This window comes from Epinephelus moara, chromosome 1 (assembly GCF_006386435.1).
Source record: "Epinephelus moara isolate mb chromosome 1, YSFRI_EMoa_1.0, whole genome shotgun sequence".
NCBI classification, from domain to species: Eukaryota; Metazoa; Chordata; class Actinopteri; order Perciformes; family Serranidae; genus Epinephelus; species Epinephelus moara.
In genome coordinates, this window is record NC_065506.1 from 28,354,744 (window position 1) to 28,375,892 (window position 21,149).

The following is a 21,149-nucleotide window of genomic DNA, read 5'->3' on the forward strand; positions in this document are numbered from 1 at the left end:
TGAACCCATGCACATCACTCCTACAAGCTCTCTTCCTCCTAATGCGCAACAGATCAATAGCTTGTCCCTTTAATCATTGCCTTGTCCTTAAATGCCGGCAGACCAGTGAAATTCTGCCCCACCAGACAAACCATTGGCATAACTCTCACATCAATCCAGGACTATGACCTCACTGGAAACGCAGATCCTGCCACTCTGAAGTTAACAGATAATTCCAGTTTCATTATAAGCAGCAGAAATGATCAGCAAACCTACAAAAATAAGGTCCAAGTTATAAACAGGGACCTTTTTTGCTTGTTACAATGTCAGATGATAATATTCAACATGGCTTAAGTTTTAAATATTGAGGTAAACACATGTCAAAGTAATCCTTGTGAGCCAACACCTCAGGCCTCAGATTGTTCTGAGTACTCCGTTTCCAACCTATTTTTCTATTTTCGAGATGACATCAGCTTGTGATGGATTTCTTTTTAAGGTCATCTGCTCCAGGCACATCACTTCAAGTGTTTGCATTACACAGCCTACACTGCTACATGTAGCTACATGCTTATGTCAGGAAAACATGTGGTCTTGGATGCCAGTGTTGTCAATTTCTCCCAGTTTTCAGATCATATTCTTGCTGGAACATGTCCGCTTCTGAAGACTGGTTTTGAAGCTTTTATTGGTGATTTTTCATGGTAGAAAGTGCCATTACAGTCATTCCCTGGCTGCACAGATAGTACGGAGATGCAGAGATATGGAAGACCCAGAAACCCTGACCAATCAGGACAGACTGAGCTTTTTCTGGAGGGAAGCTTTGAGAGACAGGTGCTAAAAGGGAGTGTCTCAGACAGAGGGTGAATACAGGTTTTACAGTACAGACAGCGTGAGGAAAATTAAGTGTTTTTTTCAGCAGCATGTTAACATGTTTTACACGTAGTTGGAGCCCTACAAGTATGAACCCAAAAATAAGCATGATAGGTTCCCTTAAAAAATCCCAAGGATTTCATATGTGCTAGTCTTGCTACTCAGTGAAGGCCAATTCTGTTATCTCTGGACTTTTGGGCAACCAGAAGGCATATGCACATCTTTTAATTTTGTGGATATTAATGTTTTTACAGTCTTGGTGAAGTGTACCACTGCACAGCCACTTCACTGCTGAAATATGGGGAGCAGCCACATCACTTGTACAATAGGTCCAACAGGAGTAAAGTCATGAGATGATCAAAAAAGCTGTAAGCAAATCCCCAGTTCTGACACCTACTTAAAAGTGGTAAAAGGTGAAAGGTAAAACTATAGTTGTTACTATCCAAGAAAAGACCTGTCCTATCTGTCATGTTAAGGCCTTGTTGTATTTATCTCTTAATAAAAATATTAAATTTCATGCCCTCAATGTAAATTTTCCGCCATGGTATCGTCAATGGTATCCAATATCAGTATTTTTCAAGATATTGCATCAAAGATAGCAATTTCAGTATCATGACAACCCTTGCCTAAACTGCCCATTGTAAATGTTACAGCTACAAACAGTTAATAGCTTAAATCACTAAAATCAACAGGCCTATATTTGGGACAGGTGTCTAAATGGGACAGGCCTTTAATTCCTTTCACACACAACTGCTGCTCAGCAAAGATTGGGAAATACAAATTGTTTATTTAAACCAGTATGAATATTACATGTATAAAAATTAGGCTTCAGATAATAAATCAAACATGAATCATTCATTTGATCTAGCTCCGACAGAGAGAGCATCAGAGAGAGAGAGTGAGTTACAGCACCCAGCCAACACAACACCACTTTACCCTCTTAAAACAATACTTCCAACTAAGAGTCATTTTTAGGAAAAACCCTTTAGATTCTTTTGATCTGAAGACCCTTATGGACTAAAGGAATATGAATAACTTACAGGGTAACCGAGGAATGGACAAAAGATTTAGGTAGCCAATAGTCTCGCTCACCAGACCTTTCTCAAGAAAAGAAAGGTCTGGCTGGGCCGACTCTCACTTTAAGATTGGAGAAAAAAACGCCCCGGCTGCTTGTATTTCTTTCAACCAATCACAATCGTTCTGGGCGGTGCCACAGCAACGGTGCGCTTGCAAAAATATTGCCGGGGGGAAACAGGTTTTGGTGTAACACGCCCACAAAAATATCGCCTACAGGACGCGAACCATGGCAGAAAAATGGCTACATCCCCGCAAGATCAAACACCGCAAAAGTTAGTAAAGGACGTGTTGAAAACTGTTGAAAACTGCTACACAACCGGAGGTGGTAGGGTGGGACTTCAGCGGATGGCTCGTTCCGCCCAATGAGAGGCTGATCTATGCAGCGAACTTCCGCCCACTCAGACTAGGTAGCCAACAACCTGGTGTTATACAGCCAAATGACCGGACCAGGCCTCTAATTTAGACAGCATTTCTTTGTCAAAATATGTAGCTACACTGGGCTTGTAAAAGGGACTAGGGGTTTAACTGAAGTTTTACAGTATATCCATTATCAGTTAATCTGGCAAATAATTTTCCTAGAAATCCACTAATTGTTTTGTCTCTAAAATGTTATAAAATGTAAAGAAATGGTGACAAATGCCCATTATAACTTCCAAGAGCCCAAGATGGTGTCTTCAAATGTCTTGTTTTATTCAAGTGGATATTCAGTTTACTTTCATGACAAAGATCATCAGCAAGTCCTCACATGTGGCAAACTAACATCAGAGAGTGTTGACAATTTTACTTGAAAAATGACTGAAATTCAAATTAACATCACAGATTCATTTTCTCTCAGTAAGCTAATCGATCCATTAACTAATCGTGTCGGCTCAGTGTTGCTGTAAATCACATTTTTCAGTGCTGTTCCCTGGTTTGACCTTCTGTACTCACAGCGGCTTTGCATGCAGTTACTCAATACAAAGAATATTTCTGCTGTGTTTTGTAATTTGGGTTAAACTGGTTGTTTGTCTGATTGTCTGAGTCATGTGTCATGTGAGCTTGTTGCCATGTTCCTCGATCCCTGTGGTTAAGCTACAGAGTGAAATGCCATTGTTAACATATGGAGATAATGTCCAAACTATTTGTATTCCCATATATTTATATTTTACAATAGCATCAGCAATTTAATTCAAGGTGCCTTTATATGAGCATAACTGTTACTTGGCTTTATTACAACTATGCTGGACATTACTGGTGTTTCACACTACAAACAAGTTACATACAGTATCTGAATGGTCCAGCGAGCACTTCAGGCTGTAGCGTTGGGATAGCACCCATGCAGAGAATAAAGCAGAGGATCAACGTCCCACCAAGCAGGCCAACTCCTGGCACAGTAAACCCCCTGCCCTCCTCTAACCTCTCTGGCATTAAGACTTCAATCGCCTTGCTAAATATCAATGTGTGCTGGACTCTGAACACTTTTGAACCCGCTCAAAGGTGCAGAATCAAAGAGGTGCCATTTAAAGGCCTTTTTCCACCCGATCACCGGGCTCAAAGTCGCCTGTCTGCTCTATGGTGGTCACACTACAAACTATTTCTTTATCTCCATTTCATAAGAACACTTTGTTGTATTATAAGTGGAGACCTGTGTAAATACTTTCGGAGCCCGCAAACTGATTAAGCAGAACAACACAAAGACGGAGAACTGTGTGAACCGCCCTTATTGTTCTCGCTGATCATGTGACATCACTAATGTTCCCCTTCCCTGCATTAAGCCTACCCTAAGCCCAGCCATTGATGGATGATCGATGCTGTTTTCTCTACGGCCCTTCCTTGTTTTGCTGGGCAGAGACAGAAAATAAAGACATATTTTGATAAGAGTGATTCTCTAAAAAGACATGATGATTCCCCCGACTGCATTTTGGTCTGGTGAATCCTCGTCAATGCCTGCTTTTGTGGAAGTGGGAAAACCTCGGCCCATGTGACGCTGTCTCAAAATCGTCACGAATTAAGTGGAACAGATGTTGAAGATAATGACGCAAGGCACTGAGTAATGTAGCAGTGATGTTCCTGTAGTTAAGGAGTGAGGATGATAGTATAAACCAGATACAATCAAAGACAAAAAGCAATACCTGCAGATCCTAAAGTTGACCCAGAAAGCTCATCGTCTGGCTGACTTTTAAAACATGAAGTGTCATGATATACTGACACTATCAATCCTCAGACACTGTCGTGTTTGCATATGCTTTTGTTTCATTCCAGGCTTTATTCCTCTTCCTCTGCTTGTCTTGGTGCAGAAGTAGCTCTGCACATGCTCACATCAACAAAGCTTTACTGTGACGGCTCAGTGAGAGGACACCAGCTACTGCAGTGGCTGTGTGGACAGAGAAACTACTGTGTGACTTTCAAAAACCCGTACAAAGTCACTCAACGGAGTGTGGCTCACAGTCTGTAGTCTGTGGTTTTCAGGAAAACCGTATGACAGACCAAATAATGGGAAGCTCATCAGCACCAGTACTGAAAACGAAGAACACTCAGGATCCAAAGTGATAAATTAACAATTAAGATAATATATTAATAATCTATATCTAATAAAACACCCATAATTGACATATTATTACCACAGCAAATCATTTTCTACTGCTACCTACTTTAAAATGATCAACTGTCTCCCAAACACCCCTAAAGAGATTTAACTGTACAGCAGCACCTGCAGAAATGTATTCATCTTCTCCACCATCTCCCCTTTCTCTCCTCCTCTGGTGCAACTGCTGAGTGTGTATTTCTGCACCAGTGTACTCTGCTGCAGACTATAATTCTTAGCATGGGGTGATATGTCAAAGGAAATGGGGCCACTCACTGGCATCATGTCAGATACACAGCAGCATTACTGTTGTGTGCTTTTAGGCCAGCCAGTCCTACAAACACAGGCAGCAGAAATGTTATTACTGGAGCCGGCAACTCCTCATAAATAACACCTAATGGACACATCTTCTCTTTCTGATGGTTTTCCCCATGCCTGCCCACTCACCAGCACCAGAAGTCACATCATGATGATCATTATCAACAACTGTGCCAGTCACAATTAGGGGATTCTTGTAAGAGGGCAAATAGAGGTGAGTGAAATATTAAAAGAAAAACCTGAATAAATGGAGAAACTTAAAGGGATAGTTGGGATATTCTGAAGTGGGGCTGTATGACGTACTTCTCTGTTTAAAAGTGTGCGATATTCATATTTTCACCTTGCCACAGACAGCCCTTTTTGACAGGGAAGCCGTTAACCAGTTCAGTTCCCCTTCTACATTCTTGTCACAGCCACCAGACTCCATTGACAAAAACAGTAATTTTAGCTTGCTGAACACAGGTGCTGCTGGTCTACCGCTTCCTCGAACAGTTAGTTTGTATGATAGTGTGACGTTCCTGAATCTGAGCTAAAACCAAAGTCACACAATAACACAAAAAACTAAAGACCAGCAGCTCCCGTGTTCACCAATGTTAAATCATTGTTTTTCTCAATGGAGTCTGGCTTTGAAGAGAGTGATGTGATGAAACAACTTCAGCTCCCCGTTGGAAATCGCTGTGTGATGGCAAGATAAAGTGGTGAAAATATTCTAAATATAATATACACTCAAACAGACATTGATTTTTATTTTTTTTAGGCAGCTTAAACACTTTATTTTGTTGATCCTCCACAGCAATACTTTGCCTAGCTTCTGTGTCTGTATTCCTGCCTGCTTCTCCAAACTGGCAGCATGCCGACTGACATCTACTGATGGTAACACACTTAAGCGTGGTTTATACTTATGCAGCAGACCCTACGTGCGTGGCCTACACTGTTGTGAGCATTTTTACTTGTGTGGTGGTATGTCTGTGTCTCTCTGTAGTTCCACCTCCAAAACACTAGTCAGCGGCGGGGTTTCTGTGAAGTGCTCTAAAGTTTAGTAGATTAAAAATATACATCAAACACACATTAAACATGGCTTAATAGAGATAATTTCAAACACAAGTACACAAATTGGCTTCACTATAACTCGAAGCATTCACAAGCAAAGCACTTGTCTTTATCTGGACACATTTTCCCCACAAATACAACATGCTAATGTTATTAGCACAAGCCTATGGCATTTTACATTGTATAAATTAGCCTCGCAGCTAGCAAACTTTTTCTCTTCTCATATGAAACCAGGGACAACAACATTTAGCAAAGGTTACATTACAAAAAAGGTTCACAGACAAAACAACCGTCACACTAAACACGTTTTCCAAACAAATATAACGCACTAACATTATTAGCATAAGCCTATGGCATTTTACATTGTACAAATTAGCCTAGCGCCAAGCGGTGATTTCCTCTGCTCATATGAAGCCAGGATAAATCCCGAAGTATAAATGCTCGAAGGACAAATTACACACAAGATTTAAAAGACTATTTTTGTGGAGGCTTTATTGTCTTCACAATTTGTTTCTTATCTGTGAAATTAAAGTAAATAAAGCTTTGTTTCCACTGAGGGAAATGGTTTCAGCTTACAAAAGTAGACAGGTCTGCGTCGCCGCGATGTGTAGTTCATCCCAATACATTTCTGGGGTGGTGCACGTTAGGCTACGGTGTAGCCTCTGCGTTGATTCAACGCAGAAGTACAAATTCCGCCTTGCTCACAACGGCTAGGCGACGTGCGTAGGCTACGGCGTAGGGTCTGCACTCCCGCACTTTGGATAAGCACCATATACAACCCCACCAAAGATGCAAGCTATCCCTTTAATAAATGCAAATGCAGGGTACGACAGGTCACTAAACGGTTTTAAAACATGATGTGGATCATCTGCTATTAGCCTACAGCTTCCTGTTCAAAAGCCAGTGGAAGTGAAGCTGCTCTGAAGGCCTGTGATGGACTAACACCTTCGTAGTGGAGTGTGACTTTTAAAATGGCCAGCTTGTAAACAAGGTGGTGTCTTTTGTGTGCAGGGGCCTGGGCTCCACATGCTTTAACTAGTATCTAGTGGCTGAGTGGCTGTGAGAGGACGTTTTGGTTTGACATACCAAACACACTTTACAGGCAGCTGCTGACTTGGTTTGCACTGGAGTGTGCCAATCTAGAAGTCTGCACCGGGCCTGCCGACACCAACTGGTGCTGAAAACACAGTCACATTTGCTGCGTGTGTTAGATCAGTGTAACAGTCACACGACAGCTGTGTCACTGACTCAACCAAAGTCAGATATTCCTAAATGTCTCTACACATGTACCTAAAGCTTGTGAACAGCCTTTCTGATTACGATCTGGAGTCTCATCATGGAGAAACTCAGAGGACAGAAGTCACACTTGGCCGTTGTCATCAGCACATTTGGACAGTGAGTCGTGCTGTACTGTCACCTGTTGAGGGGTTGTCTCATTCCATACCTCACCTCCCCCTGATGGACAGCAGGTGCCCCGCAGGCCTCTGGACGGTGTCTGCATGAGACGTGCCAAATGTCCACCAGCTGCCTGGCAGGCAGCTCAGGGCCCCGCATCAGCGACAAGTACAGACGTATAAAAAGAGCCATTCATAGTGCTCTATTAACTGAGCTGCATGAAGTTAGTCTCCTCTACATGTGGCACGCTACAATAACAGCATAGACAGTGATCAAAAAGACACACAGCAATGACAAACACTAAATATAATCAACACCATCATCAGTAGCATGCTGATTAAATATAGTCTTGTCACATATAAAGGTGTACATGCATTTGGAATGCTAAATGTTAGGACGTGGTGGGAGTGGGAGGCTAAAATAAGCAGCATGTCTGTTTCCCATAGCCGGAGTTGTTGTTATATGACTCTGAGATGCGAGACCTGATACTGTGACCAGTTATTCTGAAACAGACAGATGTGTGAATACAGAACAATAGCCAAAAAACAACAGAGAGGAACCCGCTGCCCTCGCTGTCTATCTGACTATCTGAGGGGCAGTGACCAGAAAACAACGGAGGATATCACAGGTGAATATAGGGATTTTTTTGCACCTATCAGAGGGAAATGCTGCAAGTTCAAAGTTTATATATATATAAAATAATCTTTATATAAACGGAAGGCCATTGAGTGCAAGCTCAAAAGTTGCAGTATGTAACCACAAGATGCATAAACAATTGTTATATGCCTCACAGTGCTGTCACTGAAATATAATTTTCTATGATAAAATGCATGAAATTGAACCACAAGACACAATTTAGTTGCAAGCCATATTTAGCACATGCTGGTGTCATGGCAATATTACATATAATACTGAAAAGCAGCATGTGGAAATTGGTTAAGATCAGCTTCTAGGAGAGACGGTTGTTTCTAGAAAACAGTAACTGAGTCCTTCTTTTTTCTATTAACACAAGAGACGAGGCGTGCACGATAATAAGTATTGACTTTCTGTAGATTTAAAAAATGCTTTATTTGTTTAAATAATTATAAAAACCGTCTATAAAAATCTTAATTTTCTTCATTATCTTCAATAATGAAAAGGATGTTGCCTGAAAAAACTCTCAGTCAGTTAAAACTAGTCACCACCAATTGAATACAATCTCAAAATAAAATTGAATTGATCAGTGGTTCCCAACTGGTGGGTCTCTGTCCAAAAGTGGGTCATGGGTCCACTCTACATGGACTGAAAGTGACTTGCAAATATGTCAAGTTTGTAAAAAGCACACTTTATTTTTAAGCACAGTGAATTTCCAGCACAGAGCTTTTATTTTAAAGTGCCGTTTCCTGCTGTAGAGTGAGTGACTAACAGACAGCTACTTGACAGAGACAGCAAACCATCTTGACAACATGGCCAACCACAAGTATAACACTGAATATATTAAACTGTGTGGACCTTGAGCTAATGACTAAGGAGTAATCTGCACCACGGGGCTGGACCAGTTGGGAATCACTGCTCTATATATTACCACAGTCTGATACAATTACTGAGCTGTTCAGTGTGACAGCAGGGGGATTAAATGCTTTGCTCATGGGCACATCGTCAACAGTTGTTTCTGTGTATGAATGATTAATTAAAAATGCTCAGCAAGCACTTACAAGGACACACGTACATACACACACACACACACACACAAACTGTCTTGACTGTCTGATGTGCAAGGCCTATAGCGTGCTTCCATGTAGCTACCTGCAGGGTCTCTGTGGTCAGATCCCCCAGTGTTTCCTCTGTCAACAACATAAATGTACACAGAGGAAACTCGTTGTGAGCTGAAACTTGAGACAGAGCGAGAGGATGAAGCAGAGAGCTCCTCTCATTTGGCTAAGTTTGGCTCTATTGACACACTGTTTTCCTTCTTTAACAGTATTTTCTGGCAAAGATCAATTAAAGTTAATGGTGGGTGGACATGACTGCCTGCATCAGCTGATTACTAATCATTCAGGCCACACTGTTAACCTTGAGAGTTCATGTACTGTAGATTCCTGTGACTGATGCTAATGATGTTAGCTACAGCGTTATACGCAAATAAAAAGCCGTGGAAATGTGACAGTATTTAAGTTTTGGCGCTGATATCAGAGCAAATGTGAAATGTCATCGAAACACACGCCGCTTCAGACGAACTTATCTGAAATAAAATCCAGTTTAAGAAGAATCAGAATTGTCTGATCAACAAATAAGTAAACTACCTTGCAATGACATCACACCAGCTGCAATGCCGAAACTGGATGCAGCTGAACACATGACAGAAGCAAAATGTCATAACAGGTGCACTGTGCCAGATTTATTCAATATACCCTAGACTGTGCTGGATCTGTGGACGGCAATGATTAATTTAAACTGGAATAGACGATACCCAACTTAAACCAAATGTGGGCCAAGAGACTATGCTTCCTAACCCCTTCTTCTGATGCTTTTGCTTGGACCACACCCATCTTCAAATTCAACCTTCATTTTTATCTCAACATCACACCTGTAAAGGTTTGTGACTGCATCTTACACAGTTGTGATGCTTTGACAAAATCTGTCCACAGACAAATAAAAAGCTGCACAAACAGACTCAAAGATTGAAAACAATACCATGTAACAACATAATAAATATGACCAGACATTCAATGCCAGCTTTCCAAACTCTATGCTATCTCAAAAATGCATGGATTATTTAGTTTATCTCTGCAACATTAAGGCCAGTTTGTTGTGCACAACTCATTCTATCAACTCACGAATAGAAAGTACCTTTTGTTTTGAATTAAAATCTTCATCCTTTATTGCAGATGTTTCATCACATCATTAGTTTTCTTTAGAATCTGCACATCACTGAGAAACGTCTTCAGGTGGTTTTATTACCAATCATTCACATATAGTATAGTCATCCCCTCCTTCCTGTTATTCGACTAAGAACGGTTAAGTGAGGTTGAGTCCTGCCTTCCTTGAAAGTTTGACGAGATGGTTATCAGTAATTATTTTGCTCTTTCTATCGAAGCACCCGTGTGAAATCGATAATTGTCCTACAAGAAATCAACGTGAAGACCTTTCACGGAGATCTCGGCCATTTAATAGGCTGTGTAAGTGAATGTTGTGCAAAGCAAAACAATAACACAATGCACACTTATCATCTGCATCCACTGGCACGTTGACAAGTTGGCTCGCACAGCCTGAAGAATGCATACTAGCCAACTGTGCCATCAGTGCACACACACACACTTTTTTCAGTCTATGATTAGAAAAGAGAAGAGTCTCTGCTCTCTTGATAGTTTCTTACTTACTGACTTGTGCATACACGCTGCAGTATTCATTAGTATTATTTTCCGTGTGGCTGCTGCAGAGAGGGAAAGAGGGAAAGAGATGGGAGTGGCTGAAATTATCATCTGATCTCAGATCTGTAATGTGGTGGGTAACATTTTGGATCACACCTTCGCCTCAAGCTAACAACTCTCTAACAACAGCAGACATGGTGAATGGGCGCTGGTATATAGGGTATCTGATCACAGACACCATGCAGCTTACAATTATGTTTCTATGTCTTAACCTTAAAAGATATATCCTTTTGATGTAAGCTCTACAAATGATAAAGGTTTTCGGTAGCAGGGAGCTCCTCAATGCTGTGTGTGAGTCAGGGTGTGAGCAGATGGGTAAATTCTAATAATCACTGGCATTTCTCTTGACTTGAGGAGGGCGTCATATGCTCTGCCCAGTCAGATAACGAAAGTGGTACAGCCCCAAGTCAGGGAGAATGTTCTTCCACTGAACAAGAAAATGACTGTGTAAACAGCAACGTGACGTAATTCTTCAAAAATCAATATTACAAGTGATGAGAGTTATTTTGGAAACGTAAATAGAGAGCTAATTTATAACAAACAAATGTGACAACCGATACACAGACAAAGTACGCAGAATGAGGAAGAACACACAAAAGAAGGCGAGATATATCAATTGGGTTTTTTTCCCCAGATGTAAGTATTGGTGTGTGTGTGTGTGTGTGTGTGTGTGTGTGTGTGTGTGTTTCAGCTTTAGTCAGCGTGTGTAAACGGGTAAAAGCTACGAAAGGTCACACAAGAAACGGACATAAAAGGGAGTTATATGAAATATGTGTGTGTAGCCATATTTTAACAGTAAATCCACTCCCATTATTTCTTCTGATTGACAATAAATCCTATCAACTATTAGACTGGCTATAAAACACTAGTACAGTAACACTCAGACTGGAATCAACCACAAAAATATACAATAATCCAGTTGTGCCTCGTGTTGTATTGACTTCATTATTGTACGTTTAAGCTATTGCTGATGACGAGTAGTCGCCCTCCCTGGATAGTCATTAGTTTTTCATTAGCTCAGAGCGAAAGGGATGACCTGCTAGTCTCTTGAGCTTTCCCAGATGGTTGGGAGTGTCTTTACAGATCCCAAACTCCCTTTTGCATGAACATTCCTATGGTGTGCTGCATGGCATTGTGCCAGATTGAAGTAAATTACCTCAGCAGTGTGACTGTTTATCCATGTACTCAAACAAGCCTAAAACATAAAGCCTCACTAGTGGGCCTTTGGTGTTGGGATGTTCATTACATCCCAGAATACGCATGGTGTTGGATGGCACAAACAATACAGCGATTTATACGTCAACCTATATCAATAGCATCTAAGTATTGTGAATGAAAAGCTGTAAAATTTGTACTGAGGATGTTACTAGAGGAAAAGCCATAGCGTCGTTATATCAAAGGGGTTTATCTCCCTGGAAGCATGAATATACATTTTACAAAAGCCTGCCCATTACATTATAAAATATCATGTGTTGATATTTTTGCCTGTAGGGTGGCACAAGACAAAAAGCTCCCAGAGAGTCTAAATTGAAATGGTTCATCCTCTGGGTACTAAGAATGTGCTCAGTATATTACATGGCAGAACTGATGGTGGGGGTCTGACAGTCACCAACAACATTAGCAACTACCATCTAAAAACAAGAAAAAATGGTGGCAAATTTTACAGAAATCTGGCTGTACTTTGGTGTACGTGTTGGGCACAAATAATGCCAGCTTCCCACCCGGACCACCATCAGTTATAACAGCCAAGTCACCAGAATTAAACGTTGGCATTTTACATTTTTGCAAACCACGGATATGTTACATTTGTAGGTTTCATACATATGACATCGTTCAGATAACATGTATATGGGCTGAGTTACTCATCAGGAAGTGGTGGTGGATGGCGCGACTCCTAGGCGAGACGGCTGCCAAGCAGCAGACAGCAGCAGACAAGTGTTCAAGGCCAACAAAAGCAAGTGTTTTTTACCAACAAGTCAGGGCATTTTCAGCCTTGTTTGTAGTGACAGAAGCAGGTATTCTTTAACGAAAGTTTGGGACATATCCAGCTGTGTTTGTCGCAACAAAAGCAGGTGTTTTTGAACGACAGGCTGGGACATTTCTGGCCATATTTGTCACAACAAAAGCAAGTCTTTTTCAAGGAAAGTTCAGGACATTTCCAGGCGTGTTTGTGGCGACAAAAACATGTATTTTTTAACAAAAGATCGGGACACATCCAGCTGTGTCTGTAGCAACAAAAATTGGTATTTTTTTATGAGTTTGGTACATTTCCAGCCGTGTTTGTACTGACAAAAGCAGGTGTTTTGTAATGCCAAGGTAATACATTTCCAGCCATTTTTGTCACAACAAAAGCAGGTATTTTTAAACAAAAGTTAAAGACATTTCCAGCCGCCTTTGTAGTCACAAACGCAGGTATTCTTTAACGAAAGTTCGGAACATTTCCAGCCGTGTTTGTAGTCACAAAAACTAGTATTTTAAAACAAGAGTTTGGGACACTATCAGCTGATATTTTTAGACAAAACATTTCGTTTCCCTTACCATAACCACGTAGGTTTTCTGCCTAAACCTAACTACACATTAACCACAGCACGTATGTCGTAACCACTCCGATATCCTTTGGTCTGGTATAACTTCTGGTGCTTGTGTGCTACTGTTGCTATAATACACCAACTTTTACAAACTTCAGAAACCTGTCCATGTAGTTGACTAACAATGGAAAAATAATCCTGAAATGGATAGTTTAGGCCAATTTCCAAAAGGTTGTCTTTCTATGTTTTCCTATCACAGCACAGTTACAGTCCTTTAAAAACAACATAGGGACACAGAATAAACTTAAATGTGAAGTTGATTTTAATGGGTCAATGCATGTTGTCCAACCTTGCTTATGACCCAGGCACATCTGATAATGTTTTGGTAAAGAGAGGAGAACAAATGTGTCTGTAATAGCAATAGGGTGGATATGAAGTTACTTTATAATTATCAAACCTATTTCTACAACCCTTCTGAACAAGTTGAGTTCCAGCCCTCTTAAATGTAAATCCCACTCTTCTAAATCTATACACAGCTTAAGTTGTTACATTAACTTTTCATAAGAAGACCAAAGAAGGAAATCCTATAAAATTACAGGCCCGATGTAGGTGGAAACTTGGCTCCAACAGCAACACAAGAGTCAAATGAGGGTAAAGGGTGGTGGTGGGAAAGGGGAAATAAGGCACAGTCACACTAACTGTGTGGTGCTGTGCTTGATTCAAGCGGGCTATTGTTTTAAATATCATTGTGAAGTTTTAACTGGAGCACACGAACATGAAACAGATATTAATGTGAGTGCGGCACCGGCCTCTAAACTACATGGAATCTTAAAAAGAAATCAGAACAACTATTTCACGCGCCTGAGAGTATTTTGCTCTTCAGATATGATATACACTCTGCATGCTGTTTGAAGAATCACTTTTGTGCATGCTGATATTGCATCAACCGGATGGATGATTCACCAGCAAAGTGACTGTGAAACCATTCACAAAAACAGTGGGTCTACAGGAATTGTTTGCTATTTAGATTCTGTGTGATCGTCACTGCACGCATTTGAAGAGAGCTGCTTTTATTTCTCTTAGTCACATGGTGCTGAAATGTATCTTCTCCCTGCATCTTTAAATATGATATTTGTTGTTTATATTTACATAGAATTTATTTTCTGGTTAGAACTTTACTGTTGTGAAAACCAATGAAGGGTTTATTTGCTCTCACTGCAGTTCTGCTCTGTGAGAAATCAACAGGTGACCCTCTTACAGAGCTAAACAAACAATGCACTCTCATAACCTGCCTGAACAGGCACACACACGCAGCTGCAAACCCTACAGTTGGAAAAAAAAAAAAAAAAAAAAAAAAAAAAAAGAAGAGCTTACAGTCATACGGTTTAGTCTACCATTACAAAGAAAAGATATTAACTCCCTTAAAGGACATGAAGAAATGCCGGTGCGAATATAAATGGAACTGTTTGCACTCAGCGGTATGGCATGTGACATCACTGAGCTAGACAGAAAGCTACAAACCTGCCTGTATCCAAAAATGGGCTGAGAGTATGCCGTGTGCAGTGTTACATACAAGTGAACTTCTAAACTAAATCACAAACACACATGCACAACAGTGTCGCTGCAAACACTTCGTCTAACCACCTGTGGCTGTTTCTGAAAAACGCGCATGAAGCTGCGCCCACCACATTCAACTCCAACACGACTATGATTACCACACCTTGCCTCCACATGCCCAAGAAGAGCTGTCCCTATAATCCATGTTTATTCTATTGAATTACTACTTACAGCAACATTCCTCCTAAATGACCTCATATCAAAAATATGTGAGATATGTGGAGTGGGAGTAGGAGTATAGGAGAGAAAGAGAGAGGTCAGTTATGCGCTCCGACTGTAAATCCAGCTGAGGTCTACAAAAATCCTCGACTAATCTGTCTGGACTTGATCAGTCAGGATGTTTTGCTCTCGTGCATGAGTCTCCGCTGCCGAGGGCCACCGCCACACTAATATTAGCAAGCATGTGACCAAGCAAACGCCATGCTTTTTCATCCAGGAATCAGATCACACAACATCTCATTGTGGAGCTGCTTCATTCCAGTAGCTTCTTTGGTTACTCTGTTTTTGATGTGCCATTATTGCTGGGGTAAAAACAAACTGACACACACACACACACACACACACCACCCCACATGCAGTCTTCACATGGCCAATGTGAGTCATGTTTTCCCTTACTTGGGATGCTTCCTCCCTCACAGACGTCACATTAAAACAACACACTGTGTTCCACAACTTTTGTCAGGTGACTCAATGTTATGTCATCCCAATGCTATCTTGGCTTGAGTCAACCGCTCGGCATTTGGGCGGCCAGCAGCTCCCAGGGACCTGCCACTCCGTTACTGCTGGCGACATCATCTTTTATCGTCCGACACCCTGAAATCCCTGCTTCAGCACAGTGGTCGTTTTTTTCTTCGTTTTAGACTCTGCTCAGCACCCTCGTGATTAGCACTGGGTGTCAAAGCTCAGTACTTTTGAGAAATGACTGAAATGTGCCCTGAGAATCTGGTAGTGACTGTTAAGCATCAGAAGTTGGCATCAATGATTCACAGTCTTGTTACTTATTTGTTCACATATTTACTGATCTAAATCATAACTGTTTTTGTGGGCACAGTTTTTGTATGGCTGCATTTTGTTAAGACAAACATTTTTAAAAAAAAGTTTTTGATGTCAGTGCCAAAATTCAGGTATTGTAGTGGCGTCAGTGTTCATTTTTTAAATGATAGAAATTTGAAACTTGCTTTTTAAAGTTGTTAAAGTGGTTTATGTGTCATGGTCACCCACAGACACCCAAACACACACACACATTCCTCTACATACTGACTAATAATAATACATGTAGCCACAAACAGACCCTACTGGATTTTCACACTGTCGGAGCACCTCTCCTTCATAAACTCGTACTTGGACGGTAGAAGTTTAGTTTGCAAAACTTCCTCAAATAGCCTGTTTTTACAACAGTAACTACTTACCTACTTGATGACAGTGTACCACGAGGCCTTGTACACAACATTAAATAATCTTTCTATCAGTGAAGTTAATGGAAACCATATCCACAAGAAATAGAAGCATATTAAGTTTAATAACTTTAGACTCGACTTGACAAAATCAAAAAGACTTGCAACTAAACTTTAAAACCAATGACTTGTGACTGCATTTGGACTCGAGACTTTTGACTTAAAATATCTGACCACTTCTCCTGAACCCAAAGATCAAAAAGTAAGTTATTTAGAAATTGTGCCATGAATCGATTAGTTTCCTTTCACGTCCTGACTCAGTTAACATTAACGCTATTCATTCCCAATAAGTCAACAATTAAGTCCCAAGATCCGCTTTGTTGCAGGAGAGAACTACAAAGAACTACAGGACGTTACTGAGCACCAGGAGATAATTTTGTACACATACAAAAACTATGCGTTGCTTAGCAAAAAACTAAATTCAGTATGCAAAATGTGCAGGTTGAACAATACAAACAAAGAAGCAACAACTTCCAACTTTATTCGACATTTGAATTTACACAAAGAACAGTAATTTGATGCTAATATTAACATAGTTACTTGTCAAGGAATCGAAACTCAAAATTTAGGACTTGGACCTTGACTTGGGACTTGTCAGTCTTGACTAAGGCCTTGGCTTGGGACTTGAATGCAAAGACTTTTTGCTTGCTAAAGAAGGACTTGGTGCGACCTCTGGCAAATGCTGTTTGTGGAAAAAGTGGTGCAAGAGTGTTTGTCGGCAGCTGTTGCAAACCAGCAAACCAACCAAGAGTTTCAAAGTAAGGTTTTTGGGTTATGAAGAGACTTTTGACACTTGTGGTGGCAGAGTTTGACTTAGATGAGTACTCACAGTTCTTACAGGAAGCCTGGTCTAAAGTGTATAATGTGTTAAACTGTATGTAACACGTAATAAAAGTAAGACTGAAATAATTCTTTGTGGAAATTCCCTTAAGTACTGAATTTTTTTTTGCAAAACACAAAGTTAAATTTAATACTCTGTCAAGATTGCCACTGACACACACGCACACACACACACATATCTCCAGTGATTCAGGAAGCAGGTCATGTTTTTCCATACAAAAACTCGAAGGTCCTAAGAGCAGCAGTGGAGGGACTTCCTTTTGCCGAAGGGCTAAATTCCACATGGTCCATGACCATTAACCCACCCAGGCTGACTCAGACCCCCCACCCCCCTCCACACTCAACATAGTTCTGGGGAAAGCCTCGACTTCACAATCAGCTGTTAGGTCTTTTCCCTTGGCAACCAACTTCGAGAAACTTCTGAAGAGGATGTATGTTCTCCTCCTGCTGTCAACATCTCAATCTCTCTCACATTCGCGGCACCAGATATGCCAGCCGGCAGCGAGAGAGGCATGAGGGGAAATTACATGCCGAGTACAAAATACATACAAAGCGGTTGTTCGAGCAAAAACCCCAGACCGATACTCTTTGCTGTTTACTTCCCTGGTGTAATGTACTGCAAGAGCATGAAGCAGACACCTTAAGGATATCGTCTGGGTAGGGTTGAACTCAGTCATCCAACAGACACAACATGCTTTAGGTTGGTAGTTGACCATTGGTGTGTCTATCCATTAATCTAGAGAGACTAAATCACTGCGTATAAATACAACTTAATGCAATGATAAAACAGTCTTTGCTAAATCTACATAGCAGATATCAAATGTGATCTTCCATCGACAAACTATGACATATTTTTATCTCAAAATGAACAGCGTCACAACTTCACAAGTGTTATCAAAGTGTTGATACCATCAGCTCATTGAATCAGGCAAAATGTCTTTAATGTGCGTTTCACATTCAGCTTTAAACACTCCCCTACCTCAGGTCAGTCGGGTCACTAGGCTATGGCCGAAATCTGTGCCACAGCAATCTGATCCCTTTTTCTTACTTGGTATGCAGTTAATGAGCTTTTTGAACCCTCATTAGACACAACTCCCCCTCTGAACACACACACACCAACACACACTCACAAGCTTTTCACCCCCACTCTATAACGTGTGCCAGCCCACTATTGTCTGACAGTGTGGAGACATGCAGCTGCCTGCAGTCTGGTCAGTAACACACTGACACCAGAGGGGAAACACACAAGGCAAAGGGCAACGTTTGTCATCTCTCTCATGCAGTGTGTGCGAGTGTGTGTGGGCTTTTCCGGAAAAGGGGAGTCCTTAACAAAATGACTACGAGCCTTGGGAAGGTCAAAGCGAGGCAGGTTAGGTCTGCAGTGTGCTGGAATGCAACCAGGGGGATAGATGGGGGTAAACTGTTTACATGCCTTTTATAGTTGAGTTTGCAAGTAGGTTGCTGTTAAAGTGATGGAGGCATTGTCTCTCAAGGGGGGTGGAAGTGCAGTTTTGATTTCTAAGAATATTTACATTGCCGTAGGTGTTTGGTTACTGGAAGTGCTTGAATGAGGTTAACCAGCTGCTCAGTTTGGTGAGGCTAAATGTGAACACAGACGTTAATCATCTTAAATGAGCATTTTGTGCTGCTTACAATGCACATTCAACCCTGACTGATTTTCTCTGTAGTAGCATTCAAATATGGATTTAAAAGTACTTTTCTGTTTCCTCTCCAAGTATGTTCTTACAGGGACTAATGTGAGTTTTGTTCAACTTTTCCTGCACCCTTAACACTCCTCTGTTTTAAGTTTCTGGCTTGGTAGGCCTTTACAGGTCTAACCCTTAGCCTGAGCTGTAAATCCTCTACTTTACTTTGCAGCAAGTTAATAAAATAGGACAACTCTGGAGCTCCAAAGACCCACTTTCCTTTCTCTTCTGACTAGCGGCTATAAACTGCAAAGTGGAAGTAGGAGCTCTCGGGTATGATCGTGTTAAAGTGACAGCCGTCCTTCCTTGTTCAATTCACTGAATAACGCTCCCCACCTCACCCTAACATCTCCTAACCTCTGTAAATAGTTGTAGGCCTCGGTAAAGTAGAAGCAAACAGACCCCGGTATCCGCTGACGGGGTTCCAGTGTCTGGCCTCCCCGCTTCTTGCGCCGTGTTCTCGGATAAGCAAATCAAAGCAACGGGCTGCATTGAAGGCAAAGGGTGCACGCTACTGACCTGAATAAACTGGATAGTCAAGGCTGATTTCCCGACACCGCCGCCTCCGACCACAACCAGCCGATACTTCTCCTGCACCGAGCCGTCCTTCCAGCCTGCCATCGAGGACACTTCGCTGCGCTCGCCGCTGCCGCCGCCGCTGCCGGAACACCAGTGAGCAGCAAACACCCACTTTTTTCCTGTAAACTGAAAGAGGCCCTGCAGTGTGAGACACCGTAGCGTGGAGAGCAGCCCAGATATGTGCCCAAAAAATAATGACTCGTCGCTGTTTAGTCCGTGTGGCGCACGGAGAGATAGAGACGGGTCCGCGGAGCTACGGGCGCCTGTCCATACGCGTAATCGTGTTTGAGCCTCGACAACACTGCGATGTTCGAGCTGTGGATCCGATAGTAGGAGTAATCAGCCAGGCCAGTACTAATGTCTGGCGCTAGGGGCCCTTCTACAGGCTGTGTGTATGTGTGTGTGACTGCCTCAACACCCCACCTACAGTACGCACACACACATACACACACACACACACACACACACAGCCTAAACCCACCCTGCAGCCTTGTCCTGAGTCTAACATCACACATCCCCGCAGTCACATTCCTGTCCTAACACACAGCCTGCACACACACACACACACACACACACACACACACACACACACACACACACACACACACACACACACACAAAAGCAATGGCTGTTTACTGTAATTGTAACCAATTATACAGCGATGATAAAGATGCCCTGCAGCTACCATTATAAAGCAAACTTCCGCTAATATAAACTGTTTTGTTTCCCCACCGTGCTGTGAATTCAGAAAATAAAGATTTGGTGAAGCAAATATTTAATGCACAATATTTAAATCTTGCTTATTTCATCATTCTTGTGTCCACTGTGGCAGAAAATGATTGCAACATATCACATGTCTACTTCCCACAAGTACAAGTAGATAGATAGATAGATAGATAGATAGATAGATAGATAGATAGATAGATGGTACTTTATTGATCCCAAACTGTATACATGTAGCCTACATGTAAATATGAGAAGACAAAAACAGATCACAATAAAATATATGAGAATATAGAAATAGAAAATATATACAAAAATAAGTAGTACTAAAATTTAAAAATATACAAGAGAAATATACAGAAATAAAATGTAAAAAACAATGTGCAAAACAGTTAACAAGACTATTAAACTGTAACTGAGACACCTTTTGAGGATGCAGATCATAAAACATCATTAAGCTATAAATAAAGTGATAAAAATGTTGATAAAATGTTTTTTGTAATTCAGATTTTTATTGATTTTGGTCAGGTTGGTACATGACAGTTCTACACATCAAACAAGATGTTCAATATTGACAAACACAAATAAAAACACAATACAAACAGGGTACAAGAGGGGGTGCAGCACTGGTCCCAGTCCACCAAAAAAAAAACAATCAAAATGACAAAATTAAATTTGAATAATTAAACACATTAAGATTTATAGTGATAATAATTAAAATTGGCAGGGCAAGATTAATCAAAAATCAACCTTCCACAGCCCCCAGACAATGCAAAATAATTCCAAAATTCCCTCCAGATCAGTCATTGAGTAATACGGTTAGTCATCCAGTCAGCATGGATTCATAAGAGGCAGTTTTTATCATATAGTTGACCATTTCTTTTATTTCTGGGGATTTCGTTGACTTCCAATACCTGAGATTTGTTCTAGCAGCTGTAACGACTCCAGCCAACAACTGAGAATTCATCCCATGACACATTATGCACTTGTGATCTGTCCCCCTGTAAACACAGTCTAGGAGACACTGGCAATGTCTTAGGTA

General features: G+C 41.1%; 1 protein-coding gene across 1 annotated transcript in view; it reads right to left on the bottom strand.

Moving 5' to 3' along the window:
• Nucleotides 1-19,760, bottom strand: part of rras2 (RAS related 2) — a 39,764-nt gene extending 20,004 nt beyond the window's left edge. The window contains exon 1 of the mRNA XM_050050629.1: nt 19,324-19,760. Coding sequence (XP_049906586.1) covers nt 19,324-19,425 — 102 coding nt within the window. The 5' untranslated portion in view covers nt 19,426-19,760. The remainder of the gene's footprint in view (nt 1-19,323) is intronic.
• Between the last annotated feature and the right edge of the window lie 1,389 nt (nt 19,761-21,149).